The sequence below is a fragment of the Fulmarus glacialis genome, unplaced genomic scaffold, assembly GCF_000690835.1.
Source record: "Fulmarus glacialis isolate BGI_N327 unplaced genomic scaffold, ASM69083v1 scaffold15410, whole genome shotgun sequence".
Taxonomy (NCBI): Eukaryota; Metazoa; Chordata; class Aves; order Procellariiformes; family Procellariidae; genus Fulmarus; species Fulmarus glacialis.
The window spans coordinates 2,384-22,130 of record NW_009185934.1 but is presented as its reverse complement, the minus strand read 5'-3'; the positions used below and the strand labels follow the sequence as shown (position 1 = coordinate 22,130).

Genomic DNA, 19,747 nt, shown 5'->3' with positions numbered 1-19,747 from the left:
GGGAAAGTTTTGTCTTTTGTTGGTGGCTCTAATGGTGAGATACTGTCAGCGGTTTTAAAATCTGTGAAACCATCATCGGCTCCTGCAGGCTTGAATTCTGCAAGGTTATCTCCTGGGAATAAAAACAATGAAAAAACAATAATAAGACACTGCAGTGACAACAAATACATCATACTCACACCATGCAAGCAAGCAAATTATTTCATGCGATGTCAGAAGTTTTTATGCAAACTATTTAAATTAAGACCTCAGGATGCACGTAGAACTGCAAACTCAACGTCTATGAACCACACAAGTTTCAAGGTCAGCGATTCTAATACTCATTACAGCAAACACTTAAGTCTTTCAAATAGCCTCAAAGTCATATTAAATTCCCTTTACACTGAGTTACTATCAAAACAAACCATGACCAATAGATTCAAAAGGTGATCAGTACTGTCTCATTCAGCTTCCACGTAAGTTCTTTTCCCCACCTGATCCTTCCCATATTTGCCAAGCAATGAATGTAATCTTAAATGTCACTTATACCAATATAGTATTTGCCTTCTTACAGAAGCAATTCTCCCCCATCCCTCCCTTCAAAATATTGCCTAAATACAGTTTATTCATGGGGCGTCAGCAGAGGATTGAGACAAAAGCAACCCTACTGATAAGCTGAAAGGGGAACATTGTAGAGACCAACTGGACTTGCCGGGTGGCTGAAGGTACTTCTGAAAAAAGTTCACTTGAAAGAAGGCAGACAGCCAACAAGCCTATCCAACTGGGCATAACGGGGAGCCCAATGGGTGGAAGAGACAAAGCCCCAAACAGAAAAGAATGCAAGGCGGTGGTCCTAATGTGTTGTTCTAGAACATTTTTAAGCTCTCGTTTTAATCTATCATGTTTTCCTTCTATGAGGTTCACCTAAACGTACAAGAGAGTTAAGTGATCAGAACCTCAGTAAATGCAATATAACTCAGGCATCTTCTAGCTTCTGTTAAGTCTGATTACAGTTTTACTAGGAAGCTTGGAGACAGACTTTCACATGAAAGTCAGCGTGATTAATCATAAAATGTGCAGATCTCTAGTTCAACTACATACTGAATGTAAGATAGTACTATGTAAGGATTATAATTTAAACCTGATTAAACATTAGGTAACAATGTTTTCATTGAATTTACATTAAATATTTTGGTGTACTAATTTTATAAGTTTCTTCCTGTTCATACACAATTATTTTTTTATAAAGCAATTTCTTTTGAACATGAAAAATGTTGAGTTGTTTAACCCATTCACCAGCAAGTACTTAGACTACTTGTAATTTTAAAGCATTGATGCATACTTTAAGACGAGTGTCCAGTAAACAGATCTTGTTCTATTTTTGAAGTACACCATTAACATTTAATTCTTAAGCTACCACACAGTGTCATACTTTAAATTAGTTTAACCAAGATTTAAAAGAACACTCTTTATAATCGTAGTAAAGGATCATGACTATACCTGACATATTCTTCCATTCTCCCTCCCCTCCAAATCAATTCATTTGGCCCAGCAACGTTACAAATATTCATGAAATTGCTATTCATTCATCAAAACTAAAACATCACAGCAAACTAAACTTACTGATGAATTGCAAACTTTTCCATTAGAAGTGTAAGCTGGTGAAAGGGTTAAGAGTGGTCAGACCTGAATAGCAGGCAAATACAGTAATTTTCTATATTTTAGAACATGTTCGGAAAGAGATAAAACATTATTTCATATCATTGCATGCATTTAATCCTGAAGCAGTACTGAGCATGAAAACTTCACAAATATTACAGGAGTTTCAGAAACTCAGTGTCTGAAAAAAAGAATTCCGTCTTTGAAAAATAAGTAGAGGTGAACTCAGGTAAGCAGTTTTATCCTAGAATCTAGTTGTCTTCCAATAATGAAACAAAATGCTGGGTATAACGTAACTCTGTGGAAGTCAGGTTCAGTTCGTAATATGTTTATCTTCTGATCTGTCTACTGATAATATAGGAAAGTTTTTCCCCATCTGATTAAAACAATCAGATTACCACTTATATTGCATAAATGAATTAGACAGAAATGGTTCTGGAAAAGGCTTAGGGAGACTGCTTTTATAATTACACAGATGTTGCACCTCAGAAACCATCTAGGTTTTACTTTTCCCGATCAAAACCAGTTAAACACAAATTTCAAAATAAGTAATCAGATTTATTTTCAGAGCACCAGAGACCATGAAAAGTTTAAATTCTGCCCTAACAATAGTAAAAAGTTACAATTTTGTCCGGAAGCATCTTGTTCTGTGTTCTAAGAATACATGACTCCTTAGTTAAAATGAACAAATTCCAGCCATATTGTTATTTTAAAATAAAACTCAGAAGCATCCAAAAGAGATGCCAATCGTCTAGAAATAAGATTTGTAGATTGTTCCCAGTGTATTACGCTATTTTTTCAGGATACTTCCTGCTAAGTTGTTTAGAGGAGCAGAAGCACCATTATTCTAGAATTCTAGCAATGGAAATTCTGCAGCTTATAAAAATAATCATGAAAACATGTTAAAATAGCTCCAAAAAACATACTGCTTACCTAAGTATTTGCTCTCTGATGGTTGTTCTAATTCACGGAAAGCACTATACTTGTCACCACAATCTAGTGAATATGAGAAAAGGCATACATTTACATAAAGATATTAGGAATTCACATCATAAGTTTTATATTGACATAATTGCTTTGATTTTTTAAAGTATTAATATTTTATCAATGCCAAAACCAAGATATATGAAATACTGCAATAAATTGCTTATAATGGTTGTATATTTTTCCTTTTACCTCCAAAAGTAGCTGTACTTTCAGAAGGCTTCTCAGCTGCAATTCCTTTAAACACAGCATACTTATCAGTTGATGAGAGTGTCTTATTACCTGGGAGTGGCATTAGTAAAGAAGGAACACTAAAAACAAAAGAGATAAAAGCAAAGTTCCTTAATTTATCCATAAGAAATCTACGTTTCCAGGTTTTATTTAAAGGAGCCTCGTATTATGACTACACAATTTGGATCACTAAACCTAAGCTTGTACCCTAAAGAGTTCTTAATCAAGAACCTGATGTAAACTACCTCAATATCTATTAAGAATAAGAGCATGTAAACAGGCAGCTGGGTAACTGATGGGTGAATTTGCACTTCATCTTACCTAATAGTATTTCTTTAGGCCAGAAGTCTATTTTCACCCTTCTTGATTTGAATTTGTACCAAAACACGAACAAAATACTGCAGAACTTTACACCACAGGAATTCTTAGCTCAGGACACAATAAGCACACAGACATACCCCAGGAACCACTGCTGTGTAATTTATCACTTTGCCCAGGGCAGCATAAGGACAATTCTCCCCGATAGAGCTAGATATAATGAAGAGTTAAAACTGCATGAGATTTTGCCAGCTCCATACTTTCAGCTTATCTACTTTTGATTATATTTCATTACATATTGCAAAATTAAGAGAATAAAGTGGAACCACTGTTCAAAAGGAAGGAAAGGATAACTTTGAATTTCTGTCAGTGCAAATCAGCGAGTTTAGGTAGCTATCTAATCAGCAAAATAAGGATTAGTCCACAACTGCACATAAACACATTCTACTTTATATAGTAAAACTGCCGTAATAACCTAACACCATGTTAGCAACTGCTGTAAGATTTAGAAGACGTTCTGCGAGAGCTTTGCTTGCCTTCCACACAAGCCCCCTTATCAGACCTTGGCAGCTCTACAGAACAACATCCTTTACACATGAATGATGCATTTTACCTCTAGTTTATGTCATTCAATACTATGCACATTGAAAACGTGAATGAATTCCTACAGCATTCTTTGGCCTAAAGCAAGAATCTTTCCAGAGCCATTTAAATCTCCTTATCAGCTGCCTACAAGCAACATACAAACCTAGCACTTGCACACACGTGCTAATGATGGTCTGTGATGCTTGCAGACAGACAGTGCAATGTCAAAAAAATATAGCTTACGGTAATATAATTAAATTTCACATCACTGCAAAACAGGCCGTTAGATATGCAATCTTGGCAAATGTAATGGTTAATCATCTGTACTCTACAGATGGCTTTTTTTTAAATAAAGCTCCATAAGCAATTAGATTATAGCTCATTTAATATTCTGTTCAAAACTGAACACTTTTACAACTGAATAAAGAGAATTGCTGCAGTGAAAAAGAAACACAATTTAATTTTTTTTGTGTGTTTTTTTTTGTTTATGATCCTCTACTTCCCATTCTGGAATTTACAAAAAATGTTTCTGTTAAAACTTTCAGTAACAGAATAGCTTTAATTGCAAAATGACATCTAACATAAATAAAGATATACTTAAAATAGAGCATCTTCAGATGCATGTGGCATTGACTGACATCAGCAAAATTTAATTTCTTACATAGAATGCTGCTAGGCATGGTGTAACAGAACAATTTGTTTTAGTATCCCCATTTGACGTCACTGTTGAGGAAGCAACTGGTCATCACTGCTTACCTGGAAAGCGCTAGTTCTATTTGCAACTAAGAACAGACAGTTCAACACACAGAAAATTTGTATGTCTACTCTTAGACACCTGGGAGGTACATAAAAGTTTGCCACGTGCAATAAAAGCAAACAACACCGAAATTTTGTAATCACAGGACTTGGAGAGATTAATTGTAAACTCTCAATGGGAGTAAACATGCTCACTTATTTTGTTATACAAAATTTGCCTGATCCGGAATTACATTTTGGCAGTTGCTCAAATGAAAAGCCAAGACTGCTGAAGTCTGAATGAGATTTCAATTGAGATTTATAGTCAGTTATCGAAAGTTTAAGCACTGGACAGAGAAACGATAGAAATAAAAATCCTCTCCACTGGAGTTCTCAGTCATTTAAGAGTACGATGCCGTGCTCTTTGCATGAATTTTGGGGTCCATATTCAGGGCCTGACAAAAGACCTTGATGTCAGCAAATGATTCCTAACAACTCCAACAAACATGGGGTCACGCTTTTAAAGGAAGCACACAGCACTAAATGCAGAACGCCTCTGTCCCGGTGTATTTTTTCTGAATAGCTTTATGTAAGATCTTCACCTGAATGCACAGTATGAAGTAACTTTCAATTGCCTGTGCAGTAGTATAAACACTTGAAAACCTATCCCCGTACCTTGTAAACGCAATTTACCTCAGCATGATGACTAGAATGCTAAAGAACGGCCAACCACCTATGGCACATCAAATGTCATTTTTGATTCAGAAAGCCTAATTGTAGTTGTAACAACCTTCAAAAGAAACTGTCAGAGTAGAAGTCAGGTGACAGAAGAAAATTACAGGCTAGACAGCTACCCACAAAAGAGGAAAACATTTCATTTCTTAAAAGAGTTCTAAAATATCAAAGGGGTGGAAATCAAAGATCTACTACCTGCTCCGGTGCTGTGAACTGGCTGCTTTGGAGGAGCCAGCTACATCCGCTTGGAAGTCGGTGAAAGAGTCATCTAGTGAGCCAGACTTTGAAGCATCTTGAAACTCCTGGAAGTCATCATCTTCTGGTTTTACTACCTGAATTACAAACAGCATGTAAATTGCTATACTGTTGTCTTTTCAAATTGTCATATAGCATGAAAGCAGTTCAGAGTAGCATGATTGACTTAAGGGGGGTGGGGGGGGAAGCAAAAGACAGAAAAAACCTTTCAACATTAGCACGCAAAATTAGCATGGTCAGTGTTTCTACTTTGCCTGCACCTGACCCAACTCAAAACACACACAAGTTGTACAGGATTACAAGTAGTATGCATGAAGAACAGGTGAATAAGGAACTCTACTTCTTTCACATTAAATGTATTATTGACCATAGCCATATAATCTTTTAATACAGGACAAATATTAATAATTTAAATCAATCAATAATTTAAAATCAATACACACAGCAAAACCATCAGAAAAAATATTTTCCAAAGGATGAACCATATTTGCAAACAGCAAAATTTATCCCCCACATGATTTCAGTGTTGTAAACCAAAGGTTTTTATAGTTCTCGGCTTCTCCTGAAAACTCTGACTTACTTTATCAGCTAATGGAGTCTGTTGTATAGTTTAACCTAAAATTCCATTTTATGTGCATTACAAAATCCTAACTACAACTAAAATCCTCTTTCAATGCAATTAGTTTGTAATGGAAAACGCTTTTGTACCTCTTCTAATGCCACCAGAAAGAAACAGAAAAAATAAAAGAGCATCCTTAGTGGCGTGACTTCATGTTTTCAGATGTCACGTGCTAGATTTCAGCTCCATTTTTTGCTATTTACTTAAAGTCTGTTGTCACTACGTAGCTTGGAAAGAGCCAGGCTAATTCTCTTTCCAGGACAACGGAGATTTGCCACGCAACAAGAGCGAACCTGACTCGGCGGGTAGGATGGCACGAATCCTCCCGAAGGCTGTGCTGCAGCTCCGCCCGCTGGTGCCGTGATGTTCATTCCCATCACGGCCGGCCCAATGCTAAGGGGCATGGAGACCGGCGGCGCGGAGGGCATCAGAGGCTGCTGGCTCACTGCGGCAGGCAGCGGCATTGGAAATCCAGTTAAAGTAGGAACGGGGGCTGCTGGAAACTGGTTTAACACATCAGGACTCACTGCAGGTATTCCTCTCTGCAAAGGCAGAAAAGCAAAGACAACCATATAGACACGTGCACATCAACGGAAAGGCATACTGCATTCTCACCCCAGTTTCTAGTTTGCATTATTGAAATCGTGAAAGAGCAGGGTACTAGTCAAGCTTCAAGTGAACCTTCCAAAGCAAAACATGCTATCGAGAGCCTGTGTAAGCGAATCATATTCAACACCCTGACTGCTGAAGTTACACAGAGGGTAATGATACCTGTCTGGGTGGGCAGAGGCATTTGACAGCATTCTTGTTTGGCTTTTAGTAAACCAATCCGGTGAGCACTGGCAAGCAAAGCTATGCTGAACCTGGTGTGCTATATCGTCTTTCCTACACACCACTCCAACAAGGTACCTCAGCTTCAATCTTCACTGCTCAAGATACTCTTGCCTTAGTTTTCATACAGGGCTGGTATTTAGAAATAAAGTGCTAACAGATGACGCTATGCTGACAAAGGATGGAAGCCTAAAATTAACACTCCACTGGTTCAGGATAGAGGTAGCAAGTCTAGCTATTCACAGACTAAGGGATACAGGAACCATATAGTTTGAGGAAAACAGATGTGTATACAACAGAAGAAAAACAGCCAGTATTTTCTACTAGAAATACATACACATGTGTTTGGTAGGTATATCTAAGAACTATCCTCAACTGACACTAAAGAAAGGAGTAACTGAAATGTAACTGCAGGGGATGAAATTATAGTCCCACTGAAGTTACAAGGGGAGTTTCTTCTCTGGACTTCAACAGAAGTAGTGTTTTACTACAGGTGTGGTATACCAGCCACTTGTGCTAACACACAATCTATGGCAGATTAGTTAAGTGAATTGCACTAATTCTCCAAAGTTATGTTAGTCAATCATACCTGAGTTACTGCTATCATAGCCAGGACAGCGTAGAGCTCTTCTTTTGTGAGCTTCCCAGGGGTAGTACGGTTGGCTAAAGCCCATATTTGTCCGAGGGTCTCTCTGGGCAATCCAGACGACATCAATATGGGATAGAGTTTAGCTGTATCTATTCCAGCAGGAGTCAAAGTGGTTTCTAAAATTTTCTTATACAACTCTGTTAAGAGGGAGTCAGTATGAGACAGTGACAATTGCTGTTTTCAAGTGAATTTAAGATTGCTTTCCTATTTTGTCTCAAACCCAACTTTATATCAAATTAATAACACTCAAAGCGTAAGGTAAGGCAACAGCATTCTGGCATCGTATTGTATCATCATGTTTCATCTAAGTGCATTATTGGATGGTCTTTACAGACAAGTTTAAAACAAGCAAATAAATATTTTATATAAAATACAGTTAGTGCTCTATTTCAAAACATGTTTCTTCAATGAAATTGCAGCATAATCCATATAAAAAGATAGTTATAACAACTTTATGTATTTAAACCTCAGTGTAATCACTATTTAGTACAGCATTTCATTTTCTATTTACTGTGTTATTTGCATATATAAGACAAATAGCCTTAAAAAATGCGCCTGCTTCATTACAAGACAGGCCAAAAACCAGACTACCCATGAAAGCAGGATTATCAGCAATGCAACCTCTACTGGCATAATCTTCTGTCATAACAAATTCTAAATTAAACATTTAACATGCTTGAATAAAACCCATACTTCTTCAAATGCAGATAAAACCACCATAAATATGTTACATATCAAAGATATAGGATTCGATGACTGAAAAATAATGCTTTGATCAATAAATGGCAACGTAAGCACACGTACATTCACACCTTACATTGCCCACTGTCTTGTTTACCTGGGACCAAGCTATCATTGTAAATCCAAGGAGGCATCATTTGCTGAATTGGGTCCTGTGAAGGGAATACTCCAACTCCTAAATGTATTCCATTAGTAAGAAAAAGAAAGACAGTTTTATTAGGATATACAGATTCAGACTATAAAGATCTTAGAGACTAGATCGTAGTTGGTCAGTATCATTTAGCATTTCAGGCAAAGATTTCAGATAGGAATCACTGTGCTCAAGGGAAAAACAGCTACTGCAGGAATATGTATTTCAACACAACTAGAATTATTTGGCAGTAACAGAAAGAATATAGTTATATACATAACGAAATAAGGAGCTCCTCATTTGCCTCCCTCTTAATTTCTAGTTGTACAGAAGCTCAAGTCCCACTGTCTCTTAAAATTTCATAGCAGCAATTCTGTGCCATATCAAATTTAGTCTTCCCATCAAGTATATTGCTATTAGGGCTACTTGTGGAATAAATAAATTCATACCTACCATAAGAACCACAATGTTCCACCAGAACATCCTTATCAGGGAAATCCACAAACAGCCTATTAGACTGAATCTCAGCAAGACCTTATCCCATGTTCACAAAAACATATCCATTGCCCCATTGCTCCTAGTCTTCAGATCCAGGAGACATCATAGCCGCCTTCACCACTACAGGATTTCATGATGTGATCTGCCATACTTTACTCCCCGCAAATTGGTTATTTCCTTCTTCACTGTGTGGACTTTTCCCCTCAGTCTCATGGTTTTACTTCTACCTAGCTCCCTCTAAGCAGATTTTACGCTCATCTTGGATGGAGCTCTGACAAAAACCAGAATAATTTCAGATTTCATTGTCTTTCCCAGTGCCCTTGCATCTCATCTTCCACATGGATTCTCTCCTGGCTGCAGTCTAATTTCTAATCATCCGACAACTCCAAGCACATTTTAATATAAGCAATTCCTTACATTTCACCAGCCAACTAAAATAAATTTGCTACTTCCTCCAATCTCATTATTCTTCAGCTTTAACCACCCTTCCATACACTTCTGCATCCTACCAATTCTTGCTTCTCACCCTTGAATCTCTCTGATAAAATTCAGCCCCTTAAAAATCAAATAATATGAGAAGTGAAAAGGAATTCTCAGCCATACTTAGTTGATAGATAGGAGAGTCTTACTCAAAACTTTGATAATATCCAGGTGACTAAGGGTCTGCCATTTTTTCAGCATTATCACTTTACTAAACTTCTATTCCTCACAAAGTATTTCAGCTCATCCTTCAAAGCACCCTTAACAACATTTGGAGCTATTCTTAACCGTTGTTTCTCTACATAATCACTTCCAACACCACCTTCATCTGCAGGCTGTATTTAAACTCGCTCTGTCTCACATTCTCAAACAAGGGTAGTTTCCTGCCTCCCTCTGCCCCCCACCTTTTTTTTTTTTTTTTTTTAAATCAGGCATCAGATTGTGTTGGATTTGTACAAAATGAACAGTGCAATTGACTGAACTATGAATAAATGAACAGCTCCTATTTCATGCTCTATATTCTTTAAAGTTAAGTCACTTTTAGCCATTTACTGTGTATTACAAAGGCCCTCCACTTATTAAAAATGTCCATTCAGACCATTTAAGTTCATCCAATAATGTTTTTTAAATACATTGGATAAGAAAGCACTTGAAAGCAACATATCCAATGACTGAGGAGAGGAACACATGAGTTTATTAATAAAAAGTTATGGTACTTCTAGGAAAGAAATAACTGCTTGAGAAAGTGCCCAATTCAATTATCTACAGTCCAGGAGCTTTCTCCCCCTTCTGTCTCCTCTTACCCTGCAGTGAAGTGAGATTACACAAGGGACTACGTGTATTTTTATCACACTTGACTACAGTGGAGCCCACATTTCATGTAACCCCTGAGTACAATATCAGAGCACTAATCAAGGTGCAGCAGAGACCTTGCATCTATTTTGATTGGAATAAACAAAACCAAACAGTCAATAGTCAGCTTTAATAAAATCCAAATTGGAACTAAAGCTTGCTTAAAGTTTTCATCTAGTCCAGCTTTTGAAATTTTGATCCCTAAAGCACAGGCAGTTTTAGGCATAACGCATATGAGTGGCAAATTGTCTGGGAAACAAGTATTAACTAGCTACGAATTTCAACCTAACAAGATTTTATCCCCTCAAAGTTAAAAGATGAAAACCCACCATGACATTGACCATCTTTAGTAATAAGTTTCACTAAATAATTAAAAAAAACAAAAAAACAAAAAACAAACCCAAACCAATCTTTAGAGAGCACATCTTTTTTTTCCCCCCAGAAAGAGGACAGGATATTTTAAAACAGCAGACCTGATTAAACAAACACGTTAAAAGTGATTACAGCAGTAAATTCATGTGGAAAGAGTTCAGAGCAAAATCATAGTTGTTATACTTTTAGCAAGGAGCAGGAGGCACTGACATATTATTCAAGCAGGCGTTCAGAGCAAAATTATGCAGGATTGGCCTTAGAATTAGTGTACAGAGTGTTAGCATTCAAGCAGCATCTTATTAGATTTAAATTCTGTCAAATGTTTCATTTGCTCACCACACTCTTCAACTGCTATGTTTTGTTCTGAAGCCTTGTGCACCTCTGCAGCAGTGGTACCACTTTCATGTCCACCTACAACATCCCAGTCACTGATGGTTAGACTGGGATGAACTTGGCTTGCAGCCGAGGCTTTGTGCCCAACTTCGGATGTTTTAAGTTTGGTTTGCTCTTGTTCAGATTCATTTGAGTCATTATCTAAGACTTTCTCCTCCAAGGAAGAGCCTGAATAAACAGCAGGAGGAATTATTTATATTTTGTTATTAACCACCCAGATCGCAATTCCACCCTTTCAAAGGAAAAGTGTTATCGGTACCACTAATGAGTTATCAAGATGAGTATCCGTCCCAGCTCAGACCAATAGCACCACCCTGTTCAAATACTTTTATAGCCTGATTCTGCCCTTTACTTACCACGCATACACAACAAATGCAACAAACAAAAAGCAACAAGCAGGAGAAGGAATACATGAAACTATTTTCTGTATTAGGATTACCGTTGCATAATCATCTAGGCATCAGTAGCAGAAGTGTCCAATACCTACTTACATCTGCAAAATTCTTCACGTTAATCTCACCAACATCCATTTAGCCTCCAAGAGAGGAAGCACACAAGTGCTCCACATTAGCATAATAGTTATTTTTTATACCACCATCTCAACTGTATCTTTTTCTACTACAGAGACTTACGAAGATGCTAGCACACAAGACTTAATTCACTTAAGATCAGCCATATGCACATTTAGCAATCTTTGGATCCGCACGTGACTTGCTTTTACAGTGCAGTTCTAAGGGAAGGAAGAAGGGAACTTAATCACCTTTTCCCATGGATCAGCAGGTTTCTACTTAATTACCTATATATTACTTCTTTCAGCCAGACTGAAAAAAACGCCAACAAAGTAAGTAAAGACACTGTGTAGCTCTATGACAGAAGGTGACATGTAAAAAAAGATACTTCAGAGTTACCTGTTTTATGGATATTGGGTGAAGATGCAGAGGTAGGAAAATAAGGAACCGGCCCAGTTGTACCATGCAGGATGGATAACACTGGAGCCTGGGCTGGAGGGAGAGGTTGGACCACAGCCTTTTCTGAAAGCAGTTGCCCAGCCTCAGTAGCAGAATGGAAAGGCTGAAAAGGCTGAGAGGGGGGTTGAGGCACCAGTTTGGGGATTTCAACAGGCCCTTGTATAAAGTCACTAAATTCTTCATCATCGAGAAAAGCAGAGTGGGAAACAGATACAGCAGAATGGGATGATGTGGGATGATCTGTAAAATGGAATGAACACACAATGCAAAGTGATGATGAAAAAGGTTCACAGGTGAAAGGTAAGAAAAGTGGCAAATACTAGGTACACACAGTAAATGGGTGAGGGGAGATAGCAGTGGATGCATTATTCGACAGAGATGTGAAGAGTTATTATTGTCAGCATAACAAGCACATAAGGTAAAACTGAGCAGCCACTTCCAACCATGCATCTTCTCTCCCAGACTTTTATGATGTAAACACTTTGATTGAAACTTGGTTCTTAACACTGGCTATGAAAGTATTCCGTTTGTTTTAAACAGACTGGGTCAAAACAAATCAAGAAGTAATATTTCAAACTAGACATAATGGGGTGTGCGCGGGGGGACAATCTCCCTCAGAGGAATGTTTTATCCTCAGAAACTCAGTTTCAAAAGAAATGTATACTCATTTAGACAATTTTCTGCTTGATCCCTTCCATAGTTACCCATTTTAACAAAACTGACGTAGGATGGGCAAATCAACAGACAATGGAAAATTGCCAGAAACCACCTATAACTTCAAAATTATCAAAGAGCAAATCCACAGTGGAGATAAAGATTTTATATAGGAAACAGTTTGTCTAGATAGGCTTTGTTTCAGGCTAGACACAGAACAAACTATACTACAACGCACAGGAAATCTTTAGTAGTAATTGTTATAAATGTAGTAATTACTGAGAAGAGAATACAAAAGCCTTCGGTTTGACCATGCCCAGGCAATGGTACACAAGTAAGCTGTTACAGTACACTGCAGTCTTTATACAATGTTTTGATCACTCTCAGCACTTGTATAACACTTCTCAGCTTCAAAAGCACTCTGCAAAACATTAATTAACGCTTTGACTAGAAAAGAACAAATGCATTATCAATTTTCATGACATTTTACACTAAGCACAGCACATTAAGCTTTCTTTTAAAGATTCCAAGTCTTCTAATAAAAGCTGGTATCTAATATTTCACCCTCATAACCTGACAAAGCAAACAGTTGCTAGAATGATACTTTATTTTACAAAACAGTTAATCCACACACTTTGTACCACCAAATAAAAGTACTTCTTGGAATTAATTCCCCCTGCTGAGGATTTCAAACATTAAGAGTTTTATGTTCAATTGGAAGATGAGAAAAATGACAAACCTGGCTTTTTTGGATGTGATGCTGGTGTTGGATGCATTTTAGCATCTCTAGAAAAACCATCTAAGTTTCCTTTAATGGCTTCCAAAGCATCATCCCTGCTTTTTTCACCTGTCTGAAACACCACAGAACACATTTTGAAAAATTCACAAAACAGCTTAGTTTTCTTTCAATATCCACACTTCTTCAGTACAAAAACTAGCAATGCCTGCTGTTAGATTAAACCCTTCGTTCTCCAGCAGTGCCCTCCTGAAGCATATCAACAATAACTCCCATATTTAGAAAGCATTTATTTTGCAGACTACACCATAACAGTGTTTCTCAGTCTTTAGACATACCTTTATGCACACTATATACAAACCTTACTCAGCTATTTGTATTTTTGCAGATACGAGCCTTCGAACTCATTGCAAGTGTCCAAAACTTTGGACAAAGTTAACAAACAAGGAACCAAACATTCTCTATTCTAGAAACTCAATCTGTTCCCAAATGTTACACACCAGGTTGGTTTATTTTTCAAAAGCTGATTTCATTTTCAATGCCAGACTTGTTTACATTGCACCAAGAGCGTGTAAAGGACTGACTATTCCAGATGCTTTTCGAGATGTAATCTGATGTCTCCTATAAGTTCCCCACTTATTTGCGTGTTGAAAGAGACCATCCATTAAAAGCCATTAAAAAAATCTGAAGAAGAAAACACCCCACTTAGTATTTAGGACATACCTTAGGTTTCACACTGCTTAGAAGTCTCAGCTTTTGTTTCTGCTCTTCAAACTGGCGCCGTTTTCTTTCTTCTTCTAAGAATTTCTGCTGGTGCTCAAACCTCTTCCTGAAACAAAATGATAAAAAAAAAATCTAAAAATAATTTTTCATTACAATAGAATCATAGAATCATTTAGGTTGGAAAAGACCTTTAAGATTATCAAGTAATGTTCATGTCAAGCTTCTGCTTCATTTTTCCATTTCTTCTGTCTCAAATCCAAATGGCTTAGTGCACACATTTCCACTTTTCCTCAGAGCTGTATGACAGCCACTACTAACTTCATCAATACCCTTCAAATGCAATAGAATGATCTCAACAATATTCTACAGCCCTAAATGGACTACTTTTCTAGAGAAACTATTTTTACTGCATGGACCAGCCCTCCAGACTACATCTCCCCCTTAAAAAAGAAGAATTTCCCAAGAGTCAGTAAAGGGTCACTTACTGTTGTTCCTCTGCAAACTGCTTCTGCATGTCAGGGGTGTACTGCGGGGCTGCTGGACGCATTCCCAAGAAAGACGCCTGTCCCATGTAAGGCATTCCAGTTGCTGGCATCGGCCCTAAGGGCATGCCACCCTAGAACAAAATAAATAATACAACTCCAAGATTTTTCCCCCCCACACACAGAAAAAGCCAAACCGCTGGCAAATACACCCTGCCAAATTGTGAACCAGATAGATCTCATGAAATTAAGAGCATTAAGTATAGCTGGATGAGCAGTCTCTGAGCACAGACCAGCCGTTACAGAACAAAGCACTAGTCATTCAGTAGATGGCACTCTTCCCTCTCAATAACGAATTACAGTTCTTACAGGATTTTAGAAGACAGGATGGTCTTCTGGTCAAATGCAAAAATCAAGACTTCAAATCCATACAACCTACTTCAAGAGCAGGAAGGTTACAGGCATCCTACAGTGCTACACATGGTTCAGTACCATGCTTTTGGGTTTTCCCGGGTTTTTTGTTTCCTATTCTACGTGATTGCATAATACTTTTAAATTCCCTGCTGGAGGTGCACACTCCTAACAAACCGTGAATGCTGGCAAAACGTGGTCTAGACATTTTGCAAACATAGCTTATCCAGGGGTCCAAGGGAGGGACACAGTGTACAACAACAGCCAAGAGGAGACTTGTCTGAAGAAATTGCATCTGTATCAGAAACATTTGCTGAGAAATATATTCTGGTACAGTTATAGCAGCAAAGCTTGCCTAATATAGAAGGGGCCAGAAAAGAATTTACTTTTCTTACCATTCATTTTGTATTTGCTATCAGAACATGTAGGAAGAGAACAAAAGTTGTTTATTATTTTTAGACCAGCTCTCATAAAAACATCTTCCTACTATAAATTTTACAAAATTAATCTAATAAATTCCAGGTGGGGGTGGGAAGGGAAAGGAGCATAAGGAGATGGCAAGATTCAATAAATTCACTTTGTCACATAGCAATTTGGCTACAAAGCCCTGCCAAAACATTAAATTTCAGCAAAGTGCAAATTTGTACACAAGCACATACAGTGCTAAATAGAAAACAAAAGATTAAAAGAGAGAAAACATAATATTAGCTCCTCATATTTCATTCTTATTCCTCAATTAGCAACAGCAGAGTTAAAGACAAAGTTACTTTAAGCAAGAAAAAGAATGAGAATGAAACACAGGAAGTAGGACAAATGGGAAAACCGGTCATGTGAGAAAACACAGCACATTTAGGAGATTCCTTGCTCCCTAGAACAAGGTATTTAAAAAAAAAAGTTTATGAATTGCCACCTGCACTCAGGAAACTTAATTCTATTAACTCTAGCATTTGAGTTACAAAGGGATAAAACAATTCAGATTGTGTACACAGTCATTTCTTATCAGCTTATAAAGGTCTGATTTAAAATACTACACAATATGCCACCTTAACGGTAAGTACATAAAACCAAAGCAAAAGAAGAAAAAGCACGAAGCAAAATTAAAAAGACAGAAGAGGTATGTTGTGGGGGTTTTGAATTACAGTTACTTAACAATTCAATACTATTACTAGCCACACTTAGGAGTAGGTGGCATCTGGTAATTTTTCAACATCTTGCTGATGCTTTTGTTTCCTTTCCTGTTCAGAGACCATGCTTCTCTTATCACACTTTGGTGTCATAACACGTATAATGAAATGAAAGTTCAGATTCTGACATCTTTGAGTGGGCTCTAAGGTCCAAGTTACTTTAAATATTACTGATGCTGTCCTTGCACTACACCCTCATTTCTCTCTACTCTACAACAGTGAGTAATGTATGCTAAACTCCCCCACTCTCTCTATCCAGATCCCAGCGAAACTTGGAGAATTCTTTAAATTATCAGAAATATCTTCAAAGAGAATACTACAAAATATGATGTCCCACTACGGACTAATTCCCACACTTCAGTTTCTAGCCAAGTTCCACACTCTTACCCCCACTGCAGTTGTGAAAGGACCATGGCATCAGCTGTCACCTTTCAGACAAGCACCAAGGTATCTCATTTCCACATTTCATTGCCACATACCTGCATGGTCATGGGTCCAGGAGGCATCTGAGAACCATAATTCATTCCCATCATGCCTGGCATATTGGACTGCATGACAGGAACCATGGGAAATCCTTGCTGTTGTATAGGAATCATCCCTACAATGAAACATTAAACAAGGTAAGCTCCCAGTTAGTGTTAAAGGTTGTTGGGGTTTTTGCCGCCGCCCCCCCCCCCCCCCCCCCATCTTTTTTTTTTTTCTTTAAATAAACCAGCAAAGGAAAGGAAAAAACTCTGTCTTACTGGACTGTTTAAAAAATAAAAGAATATGCTACAGTGCAGGCAGCCACAGAATTTCCTTCGTTTAGATATTGGTCAGTCTAAGGGAAGAAATGTTATGGGGCTTTCCCAATAACTAAGCTGATGAATTCTCCCACCATCCTACGGATTCTCTGTGGGTTTCTTCCCATATGATTTTTGAAAGGGCCATTTCCAATTAACAAGATTTAATTAATCAGGTTGACTGGTGCTGGTAATTGTCTGTTTCTGTTGAAAGGGAAAACTTACAAACTGGCAGCTTTTGAAGATAAGTCTGGGGAAATAAACTTATCATTTCACAACGCAACTTCACGCTCTGATCTGGCTGGATAACTTGTCTGTAGATTAATTAGCCCACTACATATATTAGAATGGTTACAATATTTGCCAGTTAAAGCTAAACTTCAACAAAATTGGACAAATCAAGCTGGAATGTATTAATTCACTGAATAAAGCCAAGTGGATTATGTTTCAGTATTTTCATATCTCATATTTTGCTATCTTGGGAGACATACGCTAACACACATTTGTTACCAGCACACCTTATAACTGTGCATAACTGAACATCACACGCAAAAGCACTCCAGGAGGGACACCACACACGCAGGAATAATCCATAAATCAGTCCCTGAGACTTTTCATTTTCCCTACAAGTTCTCTCTGTATTTTCCATTAATTAAACAGCACTGCAACAGGAATGAGAACAAAGGTAATTTAAGGCTGAGGCTCTCCTATTGTATTAATACTTTCCACACAGGTTGTGACTCTTGTCCCAGGGTCTTGCTGTGCTTTGTAAATATTTACCAGGTCTTGCAACACCCACACAATATGGGTATACACAGCTGGTAGATGAAGCATAAAGAGGTTAAATACCACACTCAAAATAACACAAAAATCTTAAAGGCAAATTCAGGTTAAAAATGGAGATATAGTTTTCCTAGATCTTTCATCTAGCATTCTGGTAACACTGCTTCTTCAACATTGCATAGAAAGTTTTATAAATGGAGTTGCAAGAGTCACCTTACCAGTATTGAATTCAAGAGGAAAAACAGCTATGTAGTTCAATTAATAATCACGCTTCTGAGCATCAGTACAGAACTATTTTAAGTTGTTTAATATATCTAACCAAAGAACTTTGTGCTTAAAATGTTACATTCATACATACCTTGAGGGGGGCCTAAACCACCTGCGACAGGAAACATGAAGCTGGAGGAGGAAAAAAGGGTACATGAAAGTCTATAATTTTAGTGCAAATATAAATGAATGAAAAAGCTACCTCGACTTGCACGTCAACACCACCACCCAAAGCCTCCCACCTTCTGGTCAGCGTATTCATCTGCTCCTGCAGGTCTTGCAGAACCCAACCCCACCGCAGGGAAAAGGACACCCCTTCCAGGGATCCCCCACAGCACCGGAGAGTCCCACCAGCACCGTCAGCACTGTCACAGGCTGCAAAGCTAGGAAGAAATAGATCTTATCCTCCACGGCAGCACTAAAATGGCTTTGACTCATCGACATCACCCACAAGAGAGTTTCGGCACCTACGCAGGTTGGTAACAGGTCAGTTTGTTAGTGTAGGCTAGGCCGTCAAGCACCGCAGAATGAATAAGCATCTCCTGTAGGAAGTATCTGATTCAGCAAGACCATTAACTGCACCAGACAATAGTTCTCAGCTGCTTAGTAACAGTTTTCTGCGAGAAACAAACCACGAAACCCCACCATTTCTGCATTCTGCCCCTCTTTGAAACACTAAGTATCACAAAATAATGGAGTTTCTATTTTCTCAGTTACAACTAATTACAAGAAAAATTGTGCCTTGGAAAAAATATCCATTCGAGTATCAAGGGCCAAGTGCACCTGGAGGAAGAACTGTTAAAATTTCAACTGAAATCATAATGGAAACGCCCAGCCCTCGCTTTCAAACAGAAGCATGTGCTGCGCTGCCAAACAGCAAAAAAGGACCTAGTTTGAAAGTCTCATTTGCAAGCAACTCTCAGAAACCCACGTCAGCAGTAATTTACCAAACAAGAACCTCACTCAGTGTCCCAGGCAGCTGTTACATCAAAATACCATGAAAGAGAAACACACTTATAGATATTCAATATTCCTCAGCACGAGGGTGGATGTAAAAGAAACCGCCTAAGAGTAAAGGAGAAAACGCTATCTCAAATGACTGCAGACGGTTTTTCAAAACCTGCAGGAAGTTCCGAAAGCCAACCTGGTTTATAAATATAAAAGAGCTGTGTAATATGACTACTAAGATAAAATAAGGAATTTAAATTATGCATTTATCCAGGAGCAAATTGCACCTACCCACTACACAGACAGCAGGTTACACGCTCACCAAGACAACCCATATTACTCTTAATTTCATCCTCTGACTCAGAATCTTCTTAATACTGAAGCTTCTTCTTTTACCCCGACCACTGTGTGCTAATTTCTCCTTCCACAACTAACACGCACCTACGCCTTCCACCGGGTCCAGGTCTTATCATCCTCAACCACCACAATTTCTGGTTTCTCTCTTTGAAGCACTGTGCAGACCCACGCCACCTCCTCTCTAAACAAGTGCCGGGCTTCTCTGGCTTGGGTTCAGTTCACACAGTGGCCAAGGTCTATTCAACTGACTGGTGTTCAATTCGGTCATTTCTAATCCACTTCTTAGCGTACAAATATTAACATCATGAAGACAAACAGCTGACTGAAAATCACAGAGGGACCCGTGACGGAACTCCAGTGCTGGTCAGAAAAGCTGTTTTCTCCACTCGGGGGCTGAAGCCCAGTG

General features: G+C 38.2%; 1 protein-coding gene across 1 annotated transcript in view; it reads right to left on the bottom strand.

The window, feature by feature from the left end:
• The window catches only part of SYNRG (synergin, gamma), a 36,021-nt gene extending 17,857 nt beyond the window's left edge, over window positions 1–18,164 (bottom strand). Inside the window, exons 1-13 of the mRNA XM_009584975.1 lie at window positions 18,128–18,164; window positions 16,684–16,802; window positions 14,613–14,743; window positions 14,128–14,233; window positions 13,408–13,519; window positions 10,990–11,214; window positions 8,419–8,496; window positions 7,521–7,717; window positions 6,394–6,642; window positions 5,422–5,558; window positions 2,815–2,933; window positions 2,572–2,634; window positions 1–112 (exon numbers count right to left, since the gene is read on the bottom strand). The exon at window positions 1–112 is cut by the window's left edge and continues 854 nt beyond it. Of these exons, the coding sequence (XP_009583270.1) occupies window positions 1–112; window positions 2,572–2,634; window positions 2,815–2,933; window positions 5,422–5,558; window positions 6,394–6,642; window positions 7,521–7,717; window positions 8,419–8,496; window positions 10,990–11,214; window positions 13,408–13,519; window positions 14,128–14,233; window positions 14,613–14,743; window positions 16,684–16,802; window positions 18,128–18,164 (1,685 nt within the window). The remainder of the gene's footprint in view (window positions 113–2,571; window positions 2,635–2,814; window positions 2,934–5,421; window positions 5,559–6,393; window positions 6,643–7,520; window positions 7,718–8,418; window positions 8,497–10,989; window positions 11,215–13,407; window positions 13,520–14,127; window positions 14,234–14,612; window positions 14,744–16,683; window positions 16,803–18,127) is intronic.
• Window positions 18,165–19,747: the final 1,583 nt, after the last annotated feature.